Source organism: Drosophila novamexicana, unplaced genomic scaffold, assembly GCF_003285875.2.
Source record: "Drosophila novamexicana strain 15010-1031.04,08,12 unplaced genomic scaffold, DnovRS2.1 tig00000008-arrow-pilon, whole genome shotgun sequence".
NCBI classification, from domain to species: domain Eukaryota; kingdom Metazoa; phylum Arthropoda; class Insecta; order Diptera; family Drosophilidae; genus Drosophila; species Drosophila novamexicana.
This window is the reverse complement of record NW_020824765.1, coordinates 6464848-6485827: the sequence shown is the minus strand read 5'-3', so window position 1 is coordinate 6485827 and position 20980 is coordinate 6464848. Positions and strand designations below refer to the sequence as shown.

The window sequence follows — 20980 nt, the reverse complement described above, 5'->3', positions numbered from 1 at the left end:
GCTTTAGGATATAAGTCAAGTACTTAAAGAATAATAGCCTGATATTTGTAAGCATATATGCCTTAGTTGAAAGGCATATATAAAGCAAATGCTGGTTGAAATTTTTCAATTGGAGTCCATTTCTATTGCAGCTGGCGCCATGAACGATCACAAATTGCTGGTGGCCAAAATTGTAGTTATTGTGGTCCTGCTGCTGGTCACATTAATCTTCTGCTTCATACCCTATGTGCTCGATCGCTGGTTCAAGTGGACGCAACGCACGCAGAGCAATGCTCGGGATTTCCTGGCTGTGCTGTGCCTGCTCAACTTTGGCGGCGGCGTCCTAATTGCCACCACATTCATTCACATGCTGCCGGCTGTGCTCGGCGTGGTGAGTGCCCTGCAACAGTGCCACATGCTGGCGGCAACGCCCTTTGCTTTGGCCGAGATGCTGATGTGCACTGGTTTCTTTCTGATGTACGCAATCGAGGAGCTGATGTACTATATTGTGGGCCGACGACAACGTCGAAAGGCAAAGGCCATGCAGCAGGCGCTAGAAGAGGCACCCGAACGGGGCTCAGAGCAGGAGCAAGTCGATCCGGAGCAGCCCAATTGGCTGCGTGGCCTGGGCATTATCGTGGCTCTGTCGCTGCACGAGCTCTTTGGCGGCATGGCCATTGGGCTGGAGGAGAGCGTGGATACGGTTTGGTTTATGTGCGGTGCGATTGCGGCTCACAAGCTAGTCTTGGCCTTCTGTATAGGCATGGAGATTATGATGGCCCACACACGCTGGCTAATTGCTGTCATTTACCTGGGCGTCTTCTCCATTGTTACGCCCATCGGCGTCGGCATTGGCATTGCGGTCAGCGAGGGCTCGAGCGCAAATCAGCCGAGCATTCCGGAGGGCATACTGCAGGGCATCGCCTGTGGCACGCTGCTCTATGTGGTCTATTTTGAGATTGTGGCCAAGAATCACGCTGGCTGGCGAATATTTCTATGCTCCTTGGGCGGCTTTCTGCTTATGTTTGGCTTGCAAATTGCAGGTGAGTGAAAGAGTGAAAGATTGGCTACTTAACCTGAGCTTTGCTCTTTTGCAGTCGTCGAAGCTGCGGGAAAATCCGCATATGAATGCCCTTCTGTTGGAGGAACAATTAATAAATAAACATAAGTTTGAGCCGCATGCAGCAGCTACACCAGTTCTTTTACAACATAACGATACACGAAAAGCTGTTAAATTGAAGCTACGAAAGCTTCAAGCGTTATTTTAAGAAGCTTTTGCGTGCAATTAAGCAAAAAGCTTTGAACAGGTTACGCTATTAGCCCAGAACACCGCGTAAAATTATTGTTTTAAAAGCTTAAAGCAGCTTTGAAAGCACATAAAAGCTTTTAGTATGGAAATAAGCTTTGATTAGAGAACTTACTTATAATTTAAGCTTATATAACAATCAAATTTCTTAGAAAAGATAAAGCGAAATTTTTAATTATTTTTATACAATACTAAAAAAGTGTTGGAAAATCTGAAAATGTCTCCTAATTTAATTTATTTCAGCAAACTTAATTCTCTCAGTGTAGCGGATGTCTGTGCATAGTCTGGCTTACATAGATTATAATATATAAAGACATTCTTATCGGAGCAAATTAAAATTTCGATACCATTTCGAACAATCAAAATCAATGTTACTTAAATTAGCAACAAAGTCCCGAACCAGACGGCCGAACGCTTGGGAAGTCAGTCCAGAGGCGATCATAATTTCTGCTGTCAGTCAGTGCGCACCACCATAGTTTATGGCTACCAGATAGGGGTATAAGTGGTCGCACCGTTGGCAAATTGTTTGCACTTGTGACTTGCATTCGGTGCTGCCAAGATGTACGGAATACAAACGCCGTCGGAAGTGAATATAGCGAGAGATTCGGGAATGGGAACGGTGGATCAGCATGCGCTGCTGGTGGCCAAAATTGTGGCGATGGTGCTGCTGATTGTGATTACGGTGCTTTGCGGCAGTTTGCCGTACATGCTGGATCGCTGCCTGAAATGGACCAAACAGAATCCGGAGGAGACGCGCGCCTCGACAGTGGTGCGCTGCCTGATCTACTTTGGCGGCGGCGTATTGATCTGCACCACATTTCTGCACATGCTGCCGGAGGTGATTGAGGTGGTGGAGCTACTGCAGCATTGTGGCGTTCTGGAGGCGACGCCATTTGCCCTGCCTGAGATGCTGCTCTGCACGGGCTTCTTTCTCATGTACGCTCTGGACGAGGTGATGCATTCGTTTATGCGACGTCATCAGCAGAAGCTCAGCCGCAAGGAGTCGCTGGCCAGCGAAGCCTTCGAGCGTGGGCATAGCATTAGGCACAGCGTACTGATGCGCAGCACCAGACGCAAGAAGGACGCCTTGAAGTCCAGCACACAGGATCCGATGCCGGAGCACAAGCATTATGATCATGAGCTGCCGCATGCAGCGCCTGGTCATGGGCACAGTCATATGCCAGTGAACAGCAGTGGTTCCTCCATGCGCGGCCTGGGCATTATACTGGCCCTGTCCCTGCACGAGCTCTTCGAGGGCATGGCCATTGGCCTTGAGGGCACCGTGGGCACTGTGTGGTTCATGTTTGGAGCTGTCGCTGCCCACAAACTGGTGCTGGCTTTCTGCGTGGGCATGGAGTTGCTGGTGGCTCGCACGCGCGCCTCGCTGGCCATTATCTATCTCATAACTTTCTCGATTGTCACGCCCATTGGCATTGGTATTGGCATTGGCATTAGTCAGCAGGCGGATGCGAATCAGCCGAGCGTGCCCTCGGGCATACTCCAGGGCATTGCCTCGGGCACGCTTCTTTATGTGGTATTCTTTGAGATTCTCACGCAGAATCATGCGGGCTGGCGAGCCTATATAGCCGCTCTGGCGGGCTTTGCTTTAATGTTTGGACTACAAGTACTTTGTAAGTGAACTGATAGAAATGAAATGCCGCTATTGGTTTTGATTGACACACTCCAGCCTTAAGTTATCAAGTTAAGTTAAGTGATTGATGTCAACTAAGCCATGGGCATTAATTCTGGCGGAATTTGTTGAATGACTATAACACTCTTTATCTCTTACAGCTGACGAGGCGGAAGGTGCTGATAGTGACTCCTGTTCCTAGCGTGTGCTTGAGCTAATGCATAAATCAATATGTGTAAATTATAATTAACGTATCTATAGTTAGCGTAAATAAGCATAATAAATTGTTAAATAATCGGCATCTGTATATTGCCGGATCATAAACATGCTGAGTATATTAAACAAGCGAATATTGTCAAATTGTGAATAAAGTGCCATAAAACATTTATAAATAATTTCTCAATAAATAAGCCATGTATTCAATATGATTTAGAAGTTTTTATTCAAATTTGCGCGCGCTTGCCTTATTTCCTTATTTATAGCCTGTCCATGTCTACACACTGCTTGTCAGCTGTTAAACTAACAGGCTCCACTGCTTCCGTAACATTGACAAACACTCTCTACACGTAAGAGAGTTAACAGTTCACATGAGCCCAACAGCGCGTTAACAGCTACATTTGAGCACAGCAGTGCGCTAACATCGTCTTGCTCATAACAGTTAATAGTTGTGGAAACGAACGGTCGTGTGTACGGATGAAATAAATTGTAATAGCCAAAGTGACAAAATTCGTAAAGATTAATGTCCAATTAGCTTTCGTGTAGACGTGCTAAGTTATAAACTAAATAAAAATCGACTGATTTATATGAACTCATTCAAAGTCTGCCTAATTTGACGTACCCAAGTGAATTGCACGGTTTACGAGCGTCTGTTTTTCCCTCACACACTGCGTGTGTCTTGTATGCGTGTGTCTGTATGAGTGTTTCTGGGTGCATTTGTTTATTCCGACCGCCAAATACTACTTCTTAGTGAACTTGCGTTGCTGGGCGGTGCTGTCATTACCCCACCCTTCCGCGTGCCCTTCCCGCATGCACGCATTGTGCAGAAAAAAAAATCGAAACTCCCGCACAAGAACTGTATGTTGAGTTGTCGGAACTGCTACAAAACAAAAATTGAAACACAAAGAAAAATGATTTAAAGCATAACACGAAATTACGGTTAAATGCTAATGCGTGACACACAGCCTGCGTAAATCCATTCAAAATAGACCAAACAACTTTTTTGTACTTTTCCATAACGAAACGCATCGCACAACACTGACAATAACTGTTTACCGAATTGTTTGGCAATTTGTATACAAACGGTAGCAACAAAAAATAAGAAACGCATACCAGACCCTACTGAGCTTTAAACTAGCTGAATACATTTTATACCCAGTGTTCAACGTTTGGAGCCCACTGTGCTGAACTGTTAACATAATCAAGAGCAATAAACAAGTGCTTTAAATTTTGTTTAAATTAAGACTGCATATAAAAAGAAATCGTTGTCATTCGACCTAAAATGTAAACTGTATAAGTTTACGATTTGAACAATAACAACAAAAAGCAGTCTATAATGGTTGTAATTTAGCTAATAAACAATTTACGGACACGGAAATCACGTGGAAGCAACTTGAACTCCATTTGAGAACAGGTGAGTTTAGTTAAAACTCAAGTATTAATGTTATTATACAGTGAAGGCTTGCTTAAGCGCACATCTACGTCAGATATTCCCTTGTAAGATGATGATTGTTAACAAAATTAAAGAATTAGTTGTCTAAAAGAGATATCCGCCCAAGGAAGCTGTCCATTAGTGGAACTTTCTCGGTATACATAATGCCCCAAATATTATCCGAAGGCCCATTGACCTTGTTTAAAGTATTTATTCCACCAATTTACACGCACACATACATATATAAATATTCATTGAGGTTGGCACAAACACATGTGTTTCATACGGCTGTCTAGATATAGTTTGTATGTTTGTGTATATATGTATATTAATACATTATAGACACATCGCATGATTAATGCTTTTTGAGCGACGCATTTGTTATTGTTCTGTCGCCTGAAATGTCTTTGGAATCATGTGTTAGCTATTTTTAGTCAAGTACTGTGGAAAATTCTATAAAAAAAATTAACAAATTATTTCCAATAATTTACGTCAATGCCGCGTTTGCTCTAAAAAAAATCTGTTTTCCTGCGACGTAAATTGGAAAAGTTTTTAACTTTTGGATGGACTATGGAATTGCATTTATGCAATAATAGCTCGATACTCGTCATCGTTTACGAGTGAAAATTGATAAAAAAAAAAAAAAAAACCATTGAGCATTGCTGATAAGGCATAAGTTATAGATATGGATGGGCTATAATTAAAGGTACCCAAGCTGAAGATAAATTACAGCGAATGTTTATATTACAAGGAGAAATTCACGCTCGATTTGCTATGTTCTTGCCACCAGCAAGGCCTTTTATCTCTAATTAATTAATCTATGTACAGAATTAATTAATAAAACCGCCAAAGTGTGCCGCATGAAAATATGGCCTTGGCTGACAGAATATTCGCCAAGTTGGCCGCGACAAACAGTCTGCCATGAAACTGGGATTTTCTGCATACACAGCTTTTGGGCCAAGTTATTTGCATAAGCTGAACTCAGTAAAAGGAAACCGGCTCAGCCCACACACACACACACACACACATTTACACACGCGCCGCCATTTTGTTGTGCCTCCCTGTGCCCAACATTTGAGTTTTATTGTTTTCGTCTGCAAACCAACCCCCACGGGGCGGATTTGACCCAACTCAGAGTCAAGTGGCACATTCGTCACACAAATACATATATATATATACAGATGGATATATAGTTGTATTGATGGATGGCTGGAATTATGTATGTTGATCTGTATGTACATAAATGTCTGATGGTTGCTTACAGACACTTTGATGGTTTCGGGATAGTATTTTGGTTTTTGTTTTTGTTCCTTTTATTTTGTCTTTGTCTAGCTGCAAATTTGATTTAATGTAATCGAAAACCATTTTATGGCCACTGTTTGTCGCCGTCCTTGGCCAAAGTCTTTGCATTTGGATGGCGTAATGCACTCAGAAGCCAAAAACATTCTAAACTGGCTCCGAGTAACGTTAGATCTTAACCTAAAAAACAAGTTCTTATCTTAAGTAATACGCGCATTGACAGCTGGCAATTATTCAGCATGTTTTAAGGTTAACTTTGTTGAATAGTAAAGTTAACTTTTAATTGAAGCACGGCTTCTCGGAAACTTGAAAAGTCTTGCTAGTGCCATTAATTTCACTTAAAGTTTTTATTTTAGCATTTGTTTCAAGCCATCCATCCAGCAGAAAATAAATATTGTTCTGACTGAATTCAGTAAAAGCAAAAACCAGCTGCACAGCTGATCAGAAAACCGGTAAAGATTTTGTGTAATTTTAAACGGGAAAGAACTACGCGAATATTTAATACATTTCCAAAAAAAAAAAAAAGAGGAATTTAAAAAACACTAAAAAATAACTAGAGCATGTATCTTAAGGGAAGTAGTGAAATATACGAGCAAGTTAAAAATTTCAGATAAACAAAATTATATAGTATAATCCTCTGCTGGAGTATAGCTAGAATGATCTGTTTTGAAGGTTGCCCACACTAAGCTCCCTTGTATCCCAAATTTTTGAGAAGAGTTTCAGGTTTTTTCATAGGAGTCAGTTTGCAATAGGTTGTTCTCGGAGCGACTATATGATATTGTGTTTCGATCCGAACGCCTTCGACTAGCATATTTTCCATAACAAAAAGATGTTGCACACTTTATTAACAAAAGAAACTTTAATATAGGTATGAAAAGTTAGAAGACAAAGTACGCTTATTTTGAGTGCGGATTTCAGCATTTCTTCCTCTCCTTCCTCCCCTCATGCGTTACATGCTTGCTAACGAATTGAATATACCATTTGAAAGAGCACAATAAATGCCTGCACTCGCAATGTGTGTCAGTGTTAAGAGCCGAACAGCTGATAGCAATGTGAATACAATACACATGCTACGAATACACTCAAACGTGCTATCACACACACACACACACACACACGTGTACATGCATAACACATATGCATGCCTATAGCAGAAAATAAAAATAAAAATCAATAAAAATAAGCCCCAAACCGGTTCGCAGCTGCTGCGTGAGACGCATTCAAATGAGCTGTTAATAATAATAATGATGTTGATGATGATGATGACGATTGTAGGTGAAAAGCGCACAGACTTTAATAACATTTAAATATAGCTTTAAGTCCGCACAGACAAATTGTGCAGAGATGATAGATAAGGTCGGGTATATTGTATACCCTGCAGCTACGCTCGCAGCGGGGCATGCACTAATTAAGTTCAATACACTGTCAGGCGACAGTCAATGAACTGCTGAAACGCAGACAAGTTTTAGCTAATAATATACTTTAACAGTTGTCTCGTGATATTAAATAACCTGCACAGATAATCAGCGTTAGTTGTATTTTATGACCTCAACTTATCTAATCTCTTGCGTCATCCTAAATACGTAAATGCGTATGCAGTAAATCATATTTTCCGCACTTGGACGCCAGTTAAACATTGCATAATAAAAATAGGAAAAGTTTTGTTCTGGTAATAATAAGTTTCTACATATCACAGGGTTTTATCATGAATCGGTTTAAAATTGCATATATTGCATTTTGCAACATAAAGTCATCATTAATTATAATTTAGAAGCGATAAACACGTAACTTTTAATATGATTTATAATTGTTACTTTTCTCCAATGCATGCAATTTCGGAATTAATCGTTTCAGCTTTTAACTTGCAACTTATTTGGCAACATGGCCGAAGGACACACGAAACACGAAATTGCAACGCAGCTTGTTTGAATTAAAACTTTGTACGTTATAATTTGTTTGTATGGCTGTTTCAGGTGCTTATCGCATGACCGTTAACATTTGCATAATTTTAAACGCAATGCGGGCGAGCAGTAGAACAGTAGAAACTAAAAAAAAAACACACTTGCACTTGCACAATACACTTTTTTTGTTGCTTCTTATCAAACGTGCCAAATGAGCAAAGTATAAAACGTCGTTCGCATGCACTTGAAATGTCAACATATAGTGCAAATATAAAACTCAAGCATAGCTGGTTAAAGGCAAATCCAGATGTAAAGTTAAGATTCTCTTAAATGTAGAAACTTATAGAAAGATCTGTTCTGGTTTCAATTCAATTTCACCAATTCTCTACTGCTGATTCAAATACTAATAAAACAGTTTATATTGCATACGGACTGGATTGTCAGCAGAACCAAGTAGATATATACCCCATTCCTATATGTTTCTGGTATTTAAAGAAAAAAGATTGAGATCGTAGCTTTAATACTCAAATAAACATTTTCTGAAAATTTAGCTTCGCAATGATAACAGTAAAAATGTATTTCTTAGATCTATTGCCACTTTTAATATGGCACGTTAAATGGGTGGAGTGTGTCATTTTAGAGTTCACACACACACACACACGCACAACACGACCATGGGGTCATTTATAATGTCAACTGGTAAATTTCCACTGGCAGAGGGAAAACAAAGAGCTATACGGCAAATAGTGTTAGTGGTTGAAAACCCTATAAGGCATTTAGAAAATTAAAGACATACGCAATACAAAAGCAAACAAAGGCGAGATATGAACTGCACTCCGCATCCTAAGTACAAGGGAGAGCGGGAGAAAGAGAAAGAGAGAGAGAGAGACAGAGAGAGCGTGAGTAGAGAGAGTATGAAGAGAGGGTGTGTGTGTGCATACACTTATGATACATACATAAATCAATCAAGGGTGTGTGTGTGTGTGTGTGCGTGTCATTCACTAAGTGTCGAGCCGCATCGTCAGTCAGTCGTGATTCGATTTCAAGCTGCGATGGTTGCTCAACAACAGCAAACTTTAAATAAACAAAATCAACTTCTTATGAATTAAGTTTTACATTTCTTTTTCTTCAATTTGCTTTTTATTGCTTTGCTGCGAAAACAAAGAAATTTATCGCCAGCGGATATACTTTGCCAAGTAAGTGGAGCATTTGAGTGTTGGAAAACAACCAAACAATTCAAGAACTAGAAAAAGGATGAGATTTTGAACAATTCTTTACCATACCGAACTTTATAGTGCAATATATGTACTCATTTCAAGTGGACATGTTTATTCCAAAATGTAGAAAATTTTAAAATCTTTAAGATAAAAATTTAGTGTTACTTTTGGCCAGGGTATAAAAGAGACGAGAAAATTTGTTCATTTGATCAGTATAATATATTGACGTTGACTGCGTATGGTTTTTTTTTTTTCTTTGCTCTAATTTCATCATGTGCCACTTGTCCTTGCCGCTTGGCTTGCCAAGTCCTTGGTCCTTGTCGCCTAATAAGTCTACCCCTAACGATAATCTACAGATGGCCGTCTGTGTCATCAAGTTTGTCAGCGCGTGGTAAATTTCAAATTAAATGCGTCCTCAAAGATTCGCTTTATATAAATATTAAGTTGCTATATAAATGTATATATATATCTTAAAACCGTTATAAACTCGTTTCTCGTTTAATACCGGTGCTTCTATATAAAAGTCAACCAGCTTGTATGATTAACAAGAATTGATTGGCAATTATTCAATTGAGGTTTCGTATAGACAAACAGTATAAATACAATATTCATGAATGCATTTCAATTTCAATTTATTTCGATCAGAAAATTTGCTTTAATTTACTGTCAAATGCAAATTTAATGCAAATATGGCGTATATTGATTATTAAATTCATCAATTGACAGCGACGCCAAATTAAAACATTCGAAGTTAGGACTGAGGCAAAAAATATGGGAAAACAAGACTATATATATATCCTACCTAATATAACAAATATCATAGAAAGAATTACCTGCCAATATCTCTCTCTCTCTCCTCTATATCTCTCGCTCTCTATCTATATTTCTCAATATATCTCTCGCTCTCTATCTCGATTTCTTTAAGCATCTCTCCCTCTCTCTCTCTGTTTATATCTTGCTTTCTCTCTCTTCCCCCCCCCCCCCCCCTCTCCCTCTATCTCTCTCCGAAATTTAAATTTCTAGAAGATTCTAGAATAGAAGTGTCCGACAATTAAGGTCGACATATTCAATACATTATCTTATTGCACTTTAAGAAAAACTGTAGTTCAGACTTTCCGGAAATCTCATTAAAATTAATGTAAAATTCTAGGAACTATCAATATCTATATCTTATAGTCTCCCAGTAAGATTTTTTAACAAATCATTCCGCTGATCGAGTATTTATAGATCAACTTAGCCAACAATATATTCTGTCGTAAATCCCTTTTTAAATCTGCACATTTATTTGCAGGTCTTAAATATACTTTGAATTTGCAAATGGCAAGCTATGTAGATTACCAGTCGAGTTGTGCGCATTTGCATTTAAGCTAATTGCAATTTCAATATTAACCTTTAAACTCCCTTGACGTTTCTGACGTGCTGTGCATGTCAAAATATTAAAAAAGAAAAAAAAAAAGTAAATAAAACGTGCACCTAATGCTACCCTTATATTTTGTGGCCTTGCAGTTGCTTATAGACAAGAAAAGTATATGAAATATAAAAAAGACTCTTAAATTATAAAACGTTCTGCCTTAATAAATATACCAATAAATTTGAATATAAATAATATATTGATATGCCCAAATATAAAAATAATGTCACAATATATTGCATATATCATAAAGCTGAAAGGGATGTTTTTTAAATAAATATAAATAGATATGTGCGATGACTTCATGAACAGCAATTCACAGTTTTTTTTGCATGCAAGCCAATCGCCAAAGCTTATACGGGGCCCTGTATGAAACATTTTTCTCTTTTCATGCAGCAACAAGGCCAAATTGGAGAAATATCTCAAAAGAAAAACTCATTTAATATGCACAGCATATACATACTTGAATGAACACACACTCACAGTCACACACACACACCCGTGTTCAATCTGATATATGTGTATAAAAATCAATAGTAACCGCTTTTTGCATGTGTCCATGCGGCCACAAACTTTGTCAAGTTTAAGGCAAAAAACATAAATTATCCTTTAGCACACACAACGTGTATGCGCGTTCTCTCTTACTCCACCTCGCTCTCTCTCTCTCTCTCCCTCTCTCTCTCTCTCTTTCTCTTTCTCTCTCTCTCTCTCTCTCTCTCCCTCTCTCTCTCTCTCTCTCTCTCTCTCTCTCTTTCTCTCTTTCTCGGTGTGCCCCAAAAATGGCAAAATCGTGCGAATTCTGCCGTTTTATTCGCATTGTGTGCAAATTGTATCCTTCTGCACTTTATAGTTGCCATTTGTCAGTGTTGCAAAACGCAACGGCATGTGAATAACATCAAAGCATGCCGCCAGTCTCCCTGTATGCATGCGTGTGCGTGTGTATGTGTGTGTATATGTTCACTATGCGCATTTGACTTTGCCACAGTGACACCTTTTTTACATGCACTTGTTTGCCAGTCGCACACACACGCACAACCCATTCAAACACACACGTATATTTTACTGCAGCAGGTTTCAAGGGGCACAACTATAAAAAGTTTGCTGTTGTTGCATGCTGAAGGATACCCAAGTATGTGGCATGTGGCAAAGTAGCTGTCAGCTTTCAGTTCTCATGCGGCTTCAAATACAGCATTGCATTAAATCACTGGAATAAGCTAAGCAGATTAAAGATGTAAAATAAAGCAAAGAAACGTGGTTCGAAACTAAACATGACGACATAGTTATTTTGTGATTCACTGTACTTCGAATTTCAATTACCCTTTTCAAATGCCTCAGGAATAGACTATAAATATTCTTTTGATCAAATTATAAATCAATATCTGTGTGAGGAGAAACTATCATATAGTTTTTCCTAACGCAGAGAAAGTTAAAGTTAAACACATCCCCGGTATAAGTCGTAAAGGCATTACCCGAGCTCATGAAAATCACATAGAAAGGCGATCATCATTTAATAATAATTAGCTGTCTTTTGATAACACAAACCAAATCCATAGAACTATAAAGTATTGCTTATACGCGATAAAAATTGTGATCTGTACCCCACTCTTCCAAAATAAATCGATACCAAAATCTCGTTACTTTCCCTGCCCTTTATAAAGCACACACAAAGCTTGATTGAAGAAAAGGATACATAAATATTTACATAACTTGACTGTGGCGAGTTGTATACACAAGTGTTTTCTTAAGTATTTGTATTTGGCCGCCCGATTTTGTAAGTCCTAAAACATTTCAACCTGGACACCTCAGGGGTAGCGGCTTATATAAAATACAGTATACACTAAAAATAATATTCCATGCTAGAGAATATTAAAGCAGACAAGCTGTCAACGTGCATCTCAAATTAAGCATAATATTGTTAGCAACACTTTTGATTAATTGGATTTCGTGGAGCTGAAATAACTAGTTTTAACAGCAATTTGACATATTTATAACAATTAATTCTGTAATTGTTGTTGCTGTTTATCTATTCTCTCTCTCTCTCTCGCTCTCTCTGGCCAGACACCCCAAATCAATTAAGAAAGGGGTTTACTTGGGGGTTTCGGATAGCCATCAATTACTCGTCCCACAGCAATTAAGCAGTCAGCAAATAGCGTGTTAAAACGGGAATCAAATAGTGACAGCTTAAAAGACGGGCAATCCCAATCTTAGCCTTTGGCTAGTGAATCCATTCATAACGTTTGAGGCGTGCAAAGCTATGTGACAGCTGTTCGACCGAATTACACGCATTCACTTGGCTTATATACGTAAATGAATTGTTAAGACGTTTGAATACGTTAAACCCATTGAATATGGCTAAAAAGGGTATAATTTAGTTGTGCAGAAGGAAGCATCTCCGATCCCATAAAGTATATATATTCTTGATCGGTATCAACAGAGGAGTCGATCTAGCCATGCCTTTTGCTTGTCCGTCTGTCCGTATGTATGAACGCAAGGATCTCAGAACCTATTAGAGCTCCTCGAGACTGGAACATAGGTCTTCCTAGTGAGGTACTAGTTTCTTTCCGATAACCGATAACTTGCCCCGTTTCCAAGCTTGTTAAATATCGAAATAAAATTCTTGTTTTCTTAATAATTTTCTTAGGTTTTAATGGCCAGCTCATAGAACAGTATAACAATATATTCAGACCAAGTATCTTTCATATCATAGCTAGCAAAGCTGATTTACCGAGAACCACAAAGCCTAGTGCTAATTAGTTTGTTACTTAACAAAATAAATATATATTCAACGTAATTTGTTTTAGAATCTGTCTATTTTAAGTTTCAATTAACTGTTATGCTTGTTTATTCGACATGGCTTTGTCGCTTGACAAATTTATTGTAAAGCGAACTCAACAAAGTCAAGTCAAAAGCTTTCAGTTTCAATATATCCGTTTGCATGGAATATCTCAGATCACAAATCGAATAAGCTCCGAATCAGATCGCAATTGATTCAATTAGTTTCAAATTGTTGAGCACAAACAATTGAATCGAATTCGACAATTTCTGCATAATAACAATTGATATTTATTGCGAGTGGAGGATGTCTTGAGAATTTTCCTTTGAAGCGATTGTATAAATCTATTCCCATTATGATTGCAACTTGAGCGGGGCCAATAAAAAATTGTGAATGTGAATATGGATGTGAATGTGAATGTGAATATGAATGTGGCCAACTACGCCGCAAAGTGAATGACATTGTCTCGACGTTTATTGCGTTGGCCTAGTTCTGAGTTTAAAGACTTTGGCATCGTATAACAATTGTTCTATCAGAATTAGGCAGCAAAAACCCAAATTAAACTGGCGTAGGTCAGCATCAAACCACTTTTTATTGTTATCAGCCAAAAACGCACACACACGCACACACACACATACACACACACACACACACACACACACACACACACACACACGCACACACATGAGTGGAATAATACAGCTCAGATTAGCTCTGGTAATTATGAAATTGAATACAAGGCGTATAAAAATATTTTCGCTTTTCACGCATATTTTCTTTATCACAGCAGTTCCATAAAATTAATTAGTGTTTGACATGATTATTAAAATTTTTACTACATTTGTCGGCTTTTCCAGTTGTTGCACTAAGTTATCTGAATTGGTTGAACACACGAATTATTCTCATTAATATCGTTTCATAATGTTTCTATATCATTGAACAACTGCAATTAAAACGTAATATCGAGAGTTTTTAAATACAAATTTTGGTATTTCTGATTGATATTGGAACTTGTAATTTGCTGTGACACATGATGTTACCTGCAAAAAGTAACACAAGGTAGACTATAATTAAATGTCACAGTTGCTATTTATTTAACATCTCAATCAAGTGCACTCATTAAAAGCTTAAATTCTTAATTTACTTCAAATGAAATTTGCACTGTTGATATTATTATTAATAAATTATTGTAGTAGTAGTATATACTTGGTGAAATCATATAAACTGCTGGTCAGTTTAATAAGGGGCATCCCCCATTTGTAGATAATCAGCTTAACGAGCTATAACTTACTTTTTAAACCGATTTAACATAAATAACTTAAAGATGTCTAGTCGAGAGTGCCCGACTATTAAATGCTCCAAAACTTCTTCTACCAAAACCAGGTGCAGCTCAAGGTTTAGCAAAGATATATACGTTATCTGTATATTCTTTACGCGAAATCATTTATGTATATATGTGTGTTTATTAATTGACTGCGAAGGTCTCTCTATTAAATTTTAAAATTGGTGATATAAGCTCTTAAAATTTGAGAGATATGCTAAAAAAAAGCAGATTCTGATATCGATTCTTATCGATTGGTTGCAAGTTCTATTTAAGATTGACGCGTTCATGCATAAGGACAGATGGTCGGACAGACTGAAGGACATAAATATATCGACTCGGCTATTGATGCTGACCAGGAATATATACACTATATAGGGTTGTAGATTCTTTCTTCTGCCTTTTACATACATTTGCACAAATCCATTATACTCTTCTTTAACCATTTTCGAAAAACTTTAACCGTTTCAGAATTTTAGACGCAAGCTCGTTTTAATTAATCATTTGTTTGGGCTCTTTCAATGGAAAACTATTACTTTTATTATTTACTAAAGGCCATATACTATTATTCCCATGCAAATGTTAGCTTAAATTATTAAATTAGTTTAATTATTTTTATTCGCATGCTAATCAACAAGGTCGCTTTGATTAAAAACTATCGCCTTGTGCAGTAGAAGAATAGCGAGAGCCAAAAGTATGTATGTATATGCTATATTAAATTTAAGTTATACTTAAATCTATTTTGTAAATATGTATATTGTATTATGTGCATTTGGTGAGCATTATAATTTACGCACAAGTCGACAATCCAAATGAGCAAAGCAAAGAAACGAAACATGTAAAAATGTCCGTCGGAGGGAGAGAGAGAGTGCACGACTAGGAAATACCCTGAGAGAAAGATGAACTAGCACTCAGCTATGCTATTTTTATTAACCAAATTTCTTTACGGTATGTAGGTTTAAGAGATTGTGTGAAGAAGACTACTCGACTGGGAGATACCTTCGGCCAAAGATGACGTGCAAAAGTATCATGAGCTAAGCCTTGCACCTCAAGAGTTTCGCTGCAATAGTTTATTTGTATATTAAATCTTCTAGTCTATGTGTATACCCGATTGCACTCATAAGTGCAGGGTATTCAAGTAAAAGAGAAACCCATCACAAAAGGCTGCCTACTTGACAGCCAGAGCGACGGGAATGACAAGTGGCCGCGTGTGGGGCAGGTACTGCGATAACTGCATGCACACATACACCTCTGTGTGCATAAATGTATATGCATCTATACATATATATGTATATATATATATATATATATATATGTGTATATATGTATGGATGTGTGCGTTCATTCGTAGTACTCGTATGCCCGCCGCTTGCTGATAAGAAATTTATTAGATTAAAGCAAAAACGATTGCCGCGATTACAGACACGACATTGTCCCGCCGCCGCCGTCTCGGTTTTATTCTGTTCGTTCTGTTCTGTTCTGTTTTCTGTTCTTTTCCGATTTGGTTCGTCTTTCTGCTCGAGGCTTTCATCACCGAATCTTTCTGCTCATTTTATTAGTCTGCCAGGCAACGAGCCACTGAACTGTTGGCTGCTTCGGTCGGACTATCCGATAACTTAAAAAGGAGTTAACTTCGCGGCAATAGTTGAGAAATAGTTTATCAGCCATGTGCCTGCACGATTTTTGCTCTGTTTCGGCGCTCAAAATGCCAAGTGTGGAGTGTTTGTTAAATTTTAAATATAAATGTTAAATTTCCAAGAGAGTTCTTAAGTGAAGCGTGACCTGAAACAGAATTCTACACACAAAGAGGCGCAGTGCAGTCTTTAAAATGGCTTTCAATAAGTATTGAAGTTTACACGCGATGCTTACTTGAGATAATTTCTTGAAAGAGTTTTTGGCTGATCACGCGATAAGTTCATTGAAGTTTCTGCTATATGAGAAAAGAAGGCTCAGCTACAAATTACATTCATTTGGCTTACACTCTTAATTAATATAATAGGTAATACGTGATTCCAAAAAAAAACCTTTTCAATAAATTTTTTTTTTTTTAATAATAACAAATATTTAGTGGACGTGAATAAATAGCAATTATTTTGTTTTCACGGTGTGCATTAATTCATGATATTATGTGAAATCATAAGAAATATGTGTGCTAGATATGCGTATATTTTGCGGGACTTTATAGTAAAAGTTCCAGGAAACAAGTTCAGCTTAGTGCAAACAAAGAATTGTGCAGAATAATAATTTTCAAGTTGTAATACAATTTGTTACAATATATATATATATAAAGTTGAACAGAAATGTAGCATATTTATATATATAATTAAAAAAAAAATATTATTTAGTTGATGTAAAAAATCCAAAACTAACAGCGAATGCTAACAGAGAGTGCATATCCTGATTTCTGGCACGTATAAACTTTGTTTTAGTATAATATCAAACTTTTCAGCTATGTTGAAGTGACACTCGGGCTTCCTCGAAATTAATGAAGTGCAGTCGAATGATAAGAAAAGTGAATCGATTACCTTATTTTATAGTGAAAGTCAGTCAGTTATTGTTGCTTACAAAACATTATAAGCGAGCGTGTCCGGAATTGTAACCGAAACGAGACGTAATCTTACACGTTATCAGTGCCCGTTTAGCACTGTTGCCAAATTGTATTATAAAGATAATAATCTTAATGTTCCTTTTACTACACACTCGAATACCCTATATATACTCACATAACAATTGCAGCTTATCAGCTCGTCAAGACGCAAATTGACATTTGATAAGCAACAATTTTTAGTGGATAGTTTAGATAGAGAGTTAACATTTGCCTTTTTCTAAACTCTAATCTCATCCAATTGAAATGCGCCGCACGTTGTTTACACTGTCTAAACGTATATATTATATACTATATTTTTAGTATATAAAATTAAATGCAATCCCTATCGAGCATTGAACTTGGCACAGCTCGCAGCGTTTATTCAACCAATCGACAACAAATACGTTGAGTTATGTGCTCTCAAGCAGCCGATCCCATTGATAACTGCACAATTGGGCCAGCCAAAAGTCTTATTGGACTTGAATTGTTTTAAAAGCTCGACAATTTCGACTTTATGTCTGCCATGAACCCAAATTGGACAAGCATTTCGTGTACACATATAAAAACTGCTTTAACTTGGAGAGTTTATTATTAAAATAGTTGCTGTTGGCATAAAACAAATTGCGCGTTCCATAAAATTATTATTGGGTTTTAAAAGGTTTTTGGATTTTCTACAATTAAATTTTGTTAATCTTAAACTTTTAATGAGCTTTAAGCTCTGTTCTTGTTAATATAAGATAAATTTTATTTAATTCATTTGAACTGTTTTAATCGAAAGTTAATGTGCTTTCAAAGCTCTTTAAAGCTGTAAAAAGAAGCTTTTTTCTTTACATTTCATTCAGTTAAACTTACCTGATAGCCTTGAAAGCAATAAATGTGTTTTAAAATAAAGTAAAACACTGTTGTAAAATTTATATAGTATGTAGTATGTATTTATTTCCAAAAATACTGAAAGGTAATTGTTATCTTTTCGCTCAGTGTATGAACGCCCACACAATTGGGTAAAAGCCCAGGCCCATTGTTTTTCTGGCTTTTATGTTCAAGAGGCGTGTGCAATTCGCATATATATCTATATAAATATATATGTACCCATATGAACAGCAATCTATGCTAAGACTGGGCAAAAATATTTCTCAATGGATTGTGAAAATGAATAAAAATATATTTCACATTGTCTGCCAATTTACAAGTCATTGTGATTGAACAGTGGCGCCTTTTGTTAATAGATCTAAATGGAAATTCCAGAATAACTTGTTAAATGCTATGTAATATGAAGATGGTATTAATGGGCTTGGCGCTTGTCAAATTGGGAATCATTTATTGAGGCGCCTACAACGAATCGCAACTAATTTTTGTCTTTGTTTCTGGCTCTTTTTTGCAGCAGCAGGAGCATCGACTGTGGCAGCATCAGCTGCTAATCGACTACAACAACAAGCATAAATCATCGTCAAGCAACAACAACATTGCGATTGAGTTGCAAGCCTAAGCAAAGTGAAGCGCAAAGCAAAAAACATATAACGCATTAATCATACGCCGCGTGCGCCGCACTTGAAACGCCCTGTGAAATTTGCCCCAACGAAATGTTTGCGAAAAGGCCGCACAATGCGCCGCGCACTTGACACGCGTTGAGTTACCGTTACCGTTACCGTCACCGTCATTACCGTTACGTCCATCGATCAATCGATAAATTTGTTATCGTTTATTTGATTTTTTCGGGTTTTTAGTTTTCGCGTCGCTTGTTTTCTTATTTCGCTTTGTTTATTCGAAGTGCCGCATGTACGTGTCCGGGCTAAAAACGTTTACGGGCAGCTACAACTGCAACAACAACAACAGAAACTACAATCGAAGAGGCAGCCAATTTAATTTGCAGCCAAAATTTGCACAATTGTTTTCTTGCTGGCCAGTGTTAAATACGTTAACGTTCTTAATGAATGACTTTCGGCTAAAGTCACTTTATCGTGCCACTAAAAAGACAATAACAACAACAACAACCGCCGCAGCAGCAGCAACAACAACAGCCGTTGGCAGCTCCATTAAAAAGCAAAAGAGCAGCAGCAGCAGCAGCAACAACAAGAAATCCTCATCAACAACAACAACAAAGACAACAACAAACTTTGATAATAGCAACATTAACAATCCGCGCACTTACAACAACAGCAGCAAATCGAATAAAGTGTTTCTACATTATATACCACGCGATCCACGTCTAAGAATTTTCAATAAAACCGCCACGCTGAATAAACACTTGGCCCATCCACAACGCACTTTAAGCGAATTGAATATAACTGAAGATTTGTGCAATTATGGTGAATTAATTGGCGGCAGTGACAGTGACAACAATAACTACAATAACAATCACAATTACTATAACAACAATAAACAATTGAAATTTCAAGGTCTACTGTTCAAGTTTTAAAGCCGACAATTTCCAGTGTTGTTAAGTGCAAACACTTTTTTGTATTTTATACGGAAACTTGAGTCGAGCCGGATTACTTAGGCTGAGAACACAACAGCGTGTGAAAATAAAGGTAAGTCCAGTAATTAATTATAAGAATTATACTTTTTTAATTTAAATAATATATTGCTTAAGGTTTTTTTCATATGTATTGTTTTGTTTTTTAAGAAATATCTCCTTTTTTGGAGTTTACAAATTTTAGAAAAATTAAATAAAATAATAATAATAATTATTATTATTCATGAATTATGAAGTATTAGTATATTCAATTAATGCAATGTACGCCTTTATAATCTTTTATCATGCTTAAGATTTGTAAAAAATTACAAAAATATTACATATAATATTTGCGAACTCAGATCCCATAATTATGTCAAAGTTGTTCCTTATACTCCTTTCGCACTGCAAATATTGTAGAGAAAGGATTCCTAGGTTTCCAAATCGCATAACAATGTGCAAGCAAATCCAAAAGTGAAAGTAATCCTAGGTTTCAAAATCCTATAAATAATGTCAAAAATGGCATACCCCTTGCGAACTTAAAATAATTTAGAGAAAGGGATCCTAGGTTTCAACTTCCCATAACTTTGTCGAAATTGTTACTTAAGCCCCTTGCGAACTCAAAATATTGTAGAGATCGGCTGCCTAGGTTTTTAGAACCCATAACTTTGTCAAAATTAATCCAGCAGTATTTTTTTTTTAGAACATGGAACACAACACAATATAAAAGCAAAAACGACAAGAAGTATGATAAACAAAGTAGTTATAACTTTGTTTATCCTACTTCTTTGTCATTTTTGCTTTTTTATTATTTACATTTTTATTCTTTTTTATTTTCTTTATTTTCATTTTAAATCTTCTAATATCGATTCGCAAAGCTCTTTCATTACATAAGAATAAGCTCTTTGGCATTATTATTTGGGCAAACTGTTTGAGGCCCGAAAACTCAAGTCATTTCTGCCTTCCACTCCCCGTTAACCCCTTTAAGCGTCTACAGTGCTCTATAAATAAAAGCAGACGAGCACTTTGAGTGCCAAATGCGAAAAACGTAAACAATGCCGCACATCATAGGAAAAATACTAAAATACAATTCCCGATATTATATTCATATTTGTGAAATTCAATTTAAAATCAGCTGCTCGATCGCTGTGACGCATGTTGCGGGGCCTCTCTCGAAATACAAAAACAAAAAGGAAATTGCGCTTGTTGCTCTTTGTCGCTGCTTTTTGGCTATTTATATGGGGTCAAGTTGAAGGCGTTTGGCGAAACTTAATTTTCATCGTCAGCGGAAAATGTCGAAAATTGCCCATTCGAAAAACAGTTTCTGCGCGAATTTGCAAACGAAATGTCTTTTTGTTGTTGCTATTGTTGTTGGTCTGACAGTGGCAACAAACCCGAATTGCTTGCAAACAAACCAGAAAATAACAACAATAATAACAATAACAATAACAAAAAA

At 37.1% G+C, this 20980-nt stretch overlaps 3 protein-coding genes across 3 annotated transcripts; all 3 read left to right on the top strand.

Annotated features, from left to right (window-relative positions):
- The first annotated feature begins 139 nt into the window (after nt 1-139).
- Nucleotides 140-1030, top strand: LOC115764124 (zinc transporter ZIP1). Its single transcript, XM_030706996.1, has one exon. The coding sequence runs from the start codon at nt 140-142 to the stop codon at nt 1028-1030; it is 891 nt and encodes a 296-aa protein (XP_030562856.1).
- An 814-nt stretch (nt 1031-1844) lies between these two features.
- On the top strand, nt 1845-3156 carry LOC115764118 (zinc transporter ZIP1). Its single transcript, XM_030706985.1, has 2 exons — nt 1845-2916; nt 3077-3156. The coding sequence occupies exons 1-2, from the start codon at nt 1845-1847 to the stop codon at nt 3115-3117; spliced, it is 1113 nt and encodes a 370-aa protein (XP_030562845.1). The 3' UTR covers nt 3118-3156.
- A 441-nt stretch (nt 3157-3597) lies between these two features.
- On the top strand, nt 3598-19504 carry LOC115762163 (tubulin-specific chaperone C). Its single transcript, XM_030704318.1, has 3 exons — nt 3598-4545; nt 18454-19092; nt 19174-19504. Exons 2-3 carry the CDS (start codon nt 18847-18849, stop codon nt 19486-19488), a joined length of 561 nt encoding a protein of 186 aa, XP_030560178.1. The 5' UTR covers nt 3598-4545; nt 18454-18846; the 3' UTR covers nt 19489-19504.
- Nucleotides 19505-20980: the final 1476 nt, after the last annotated feature.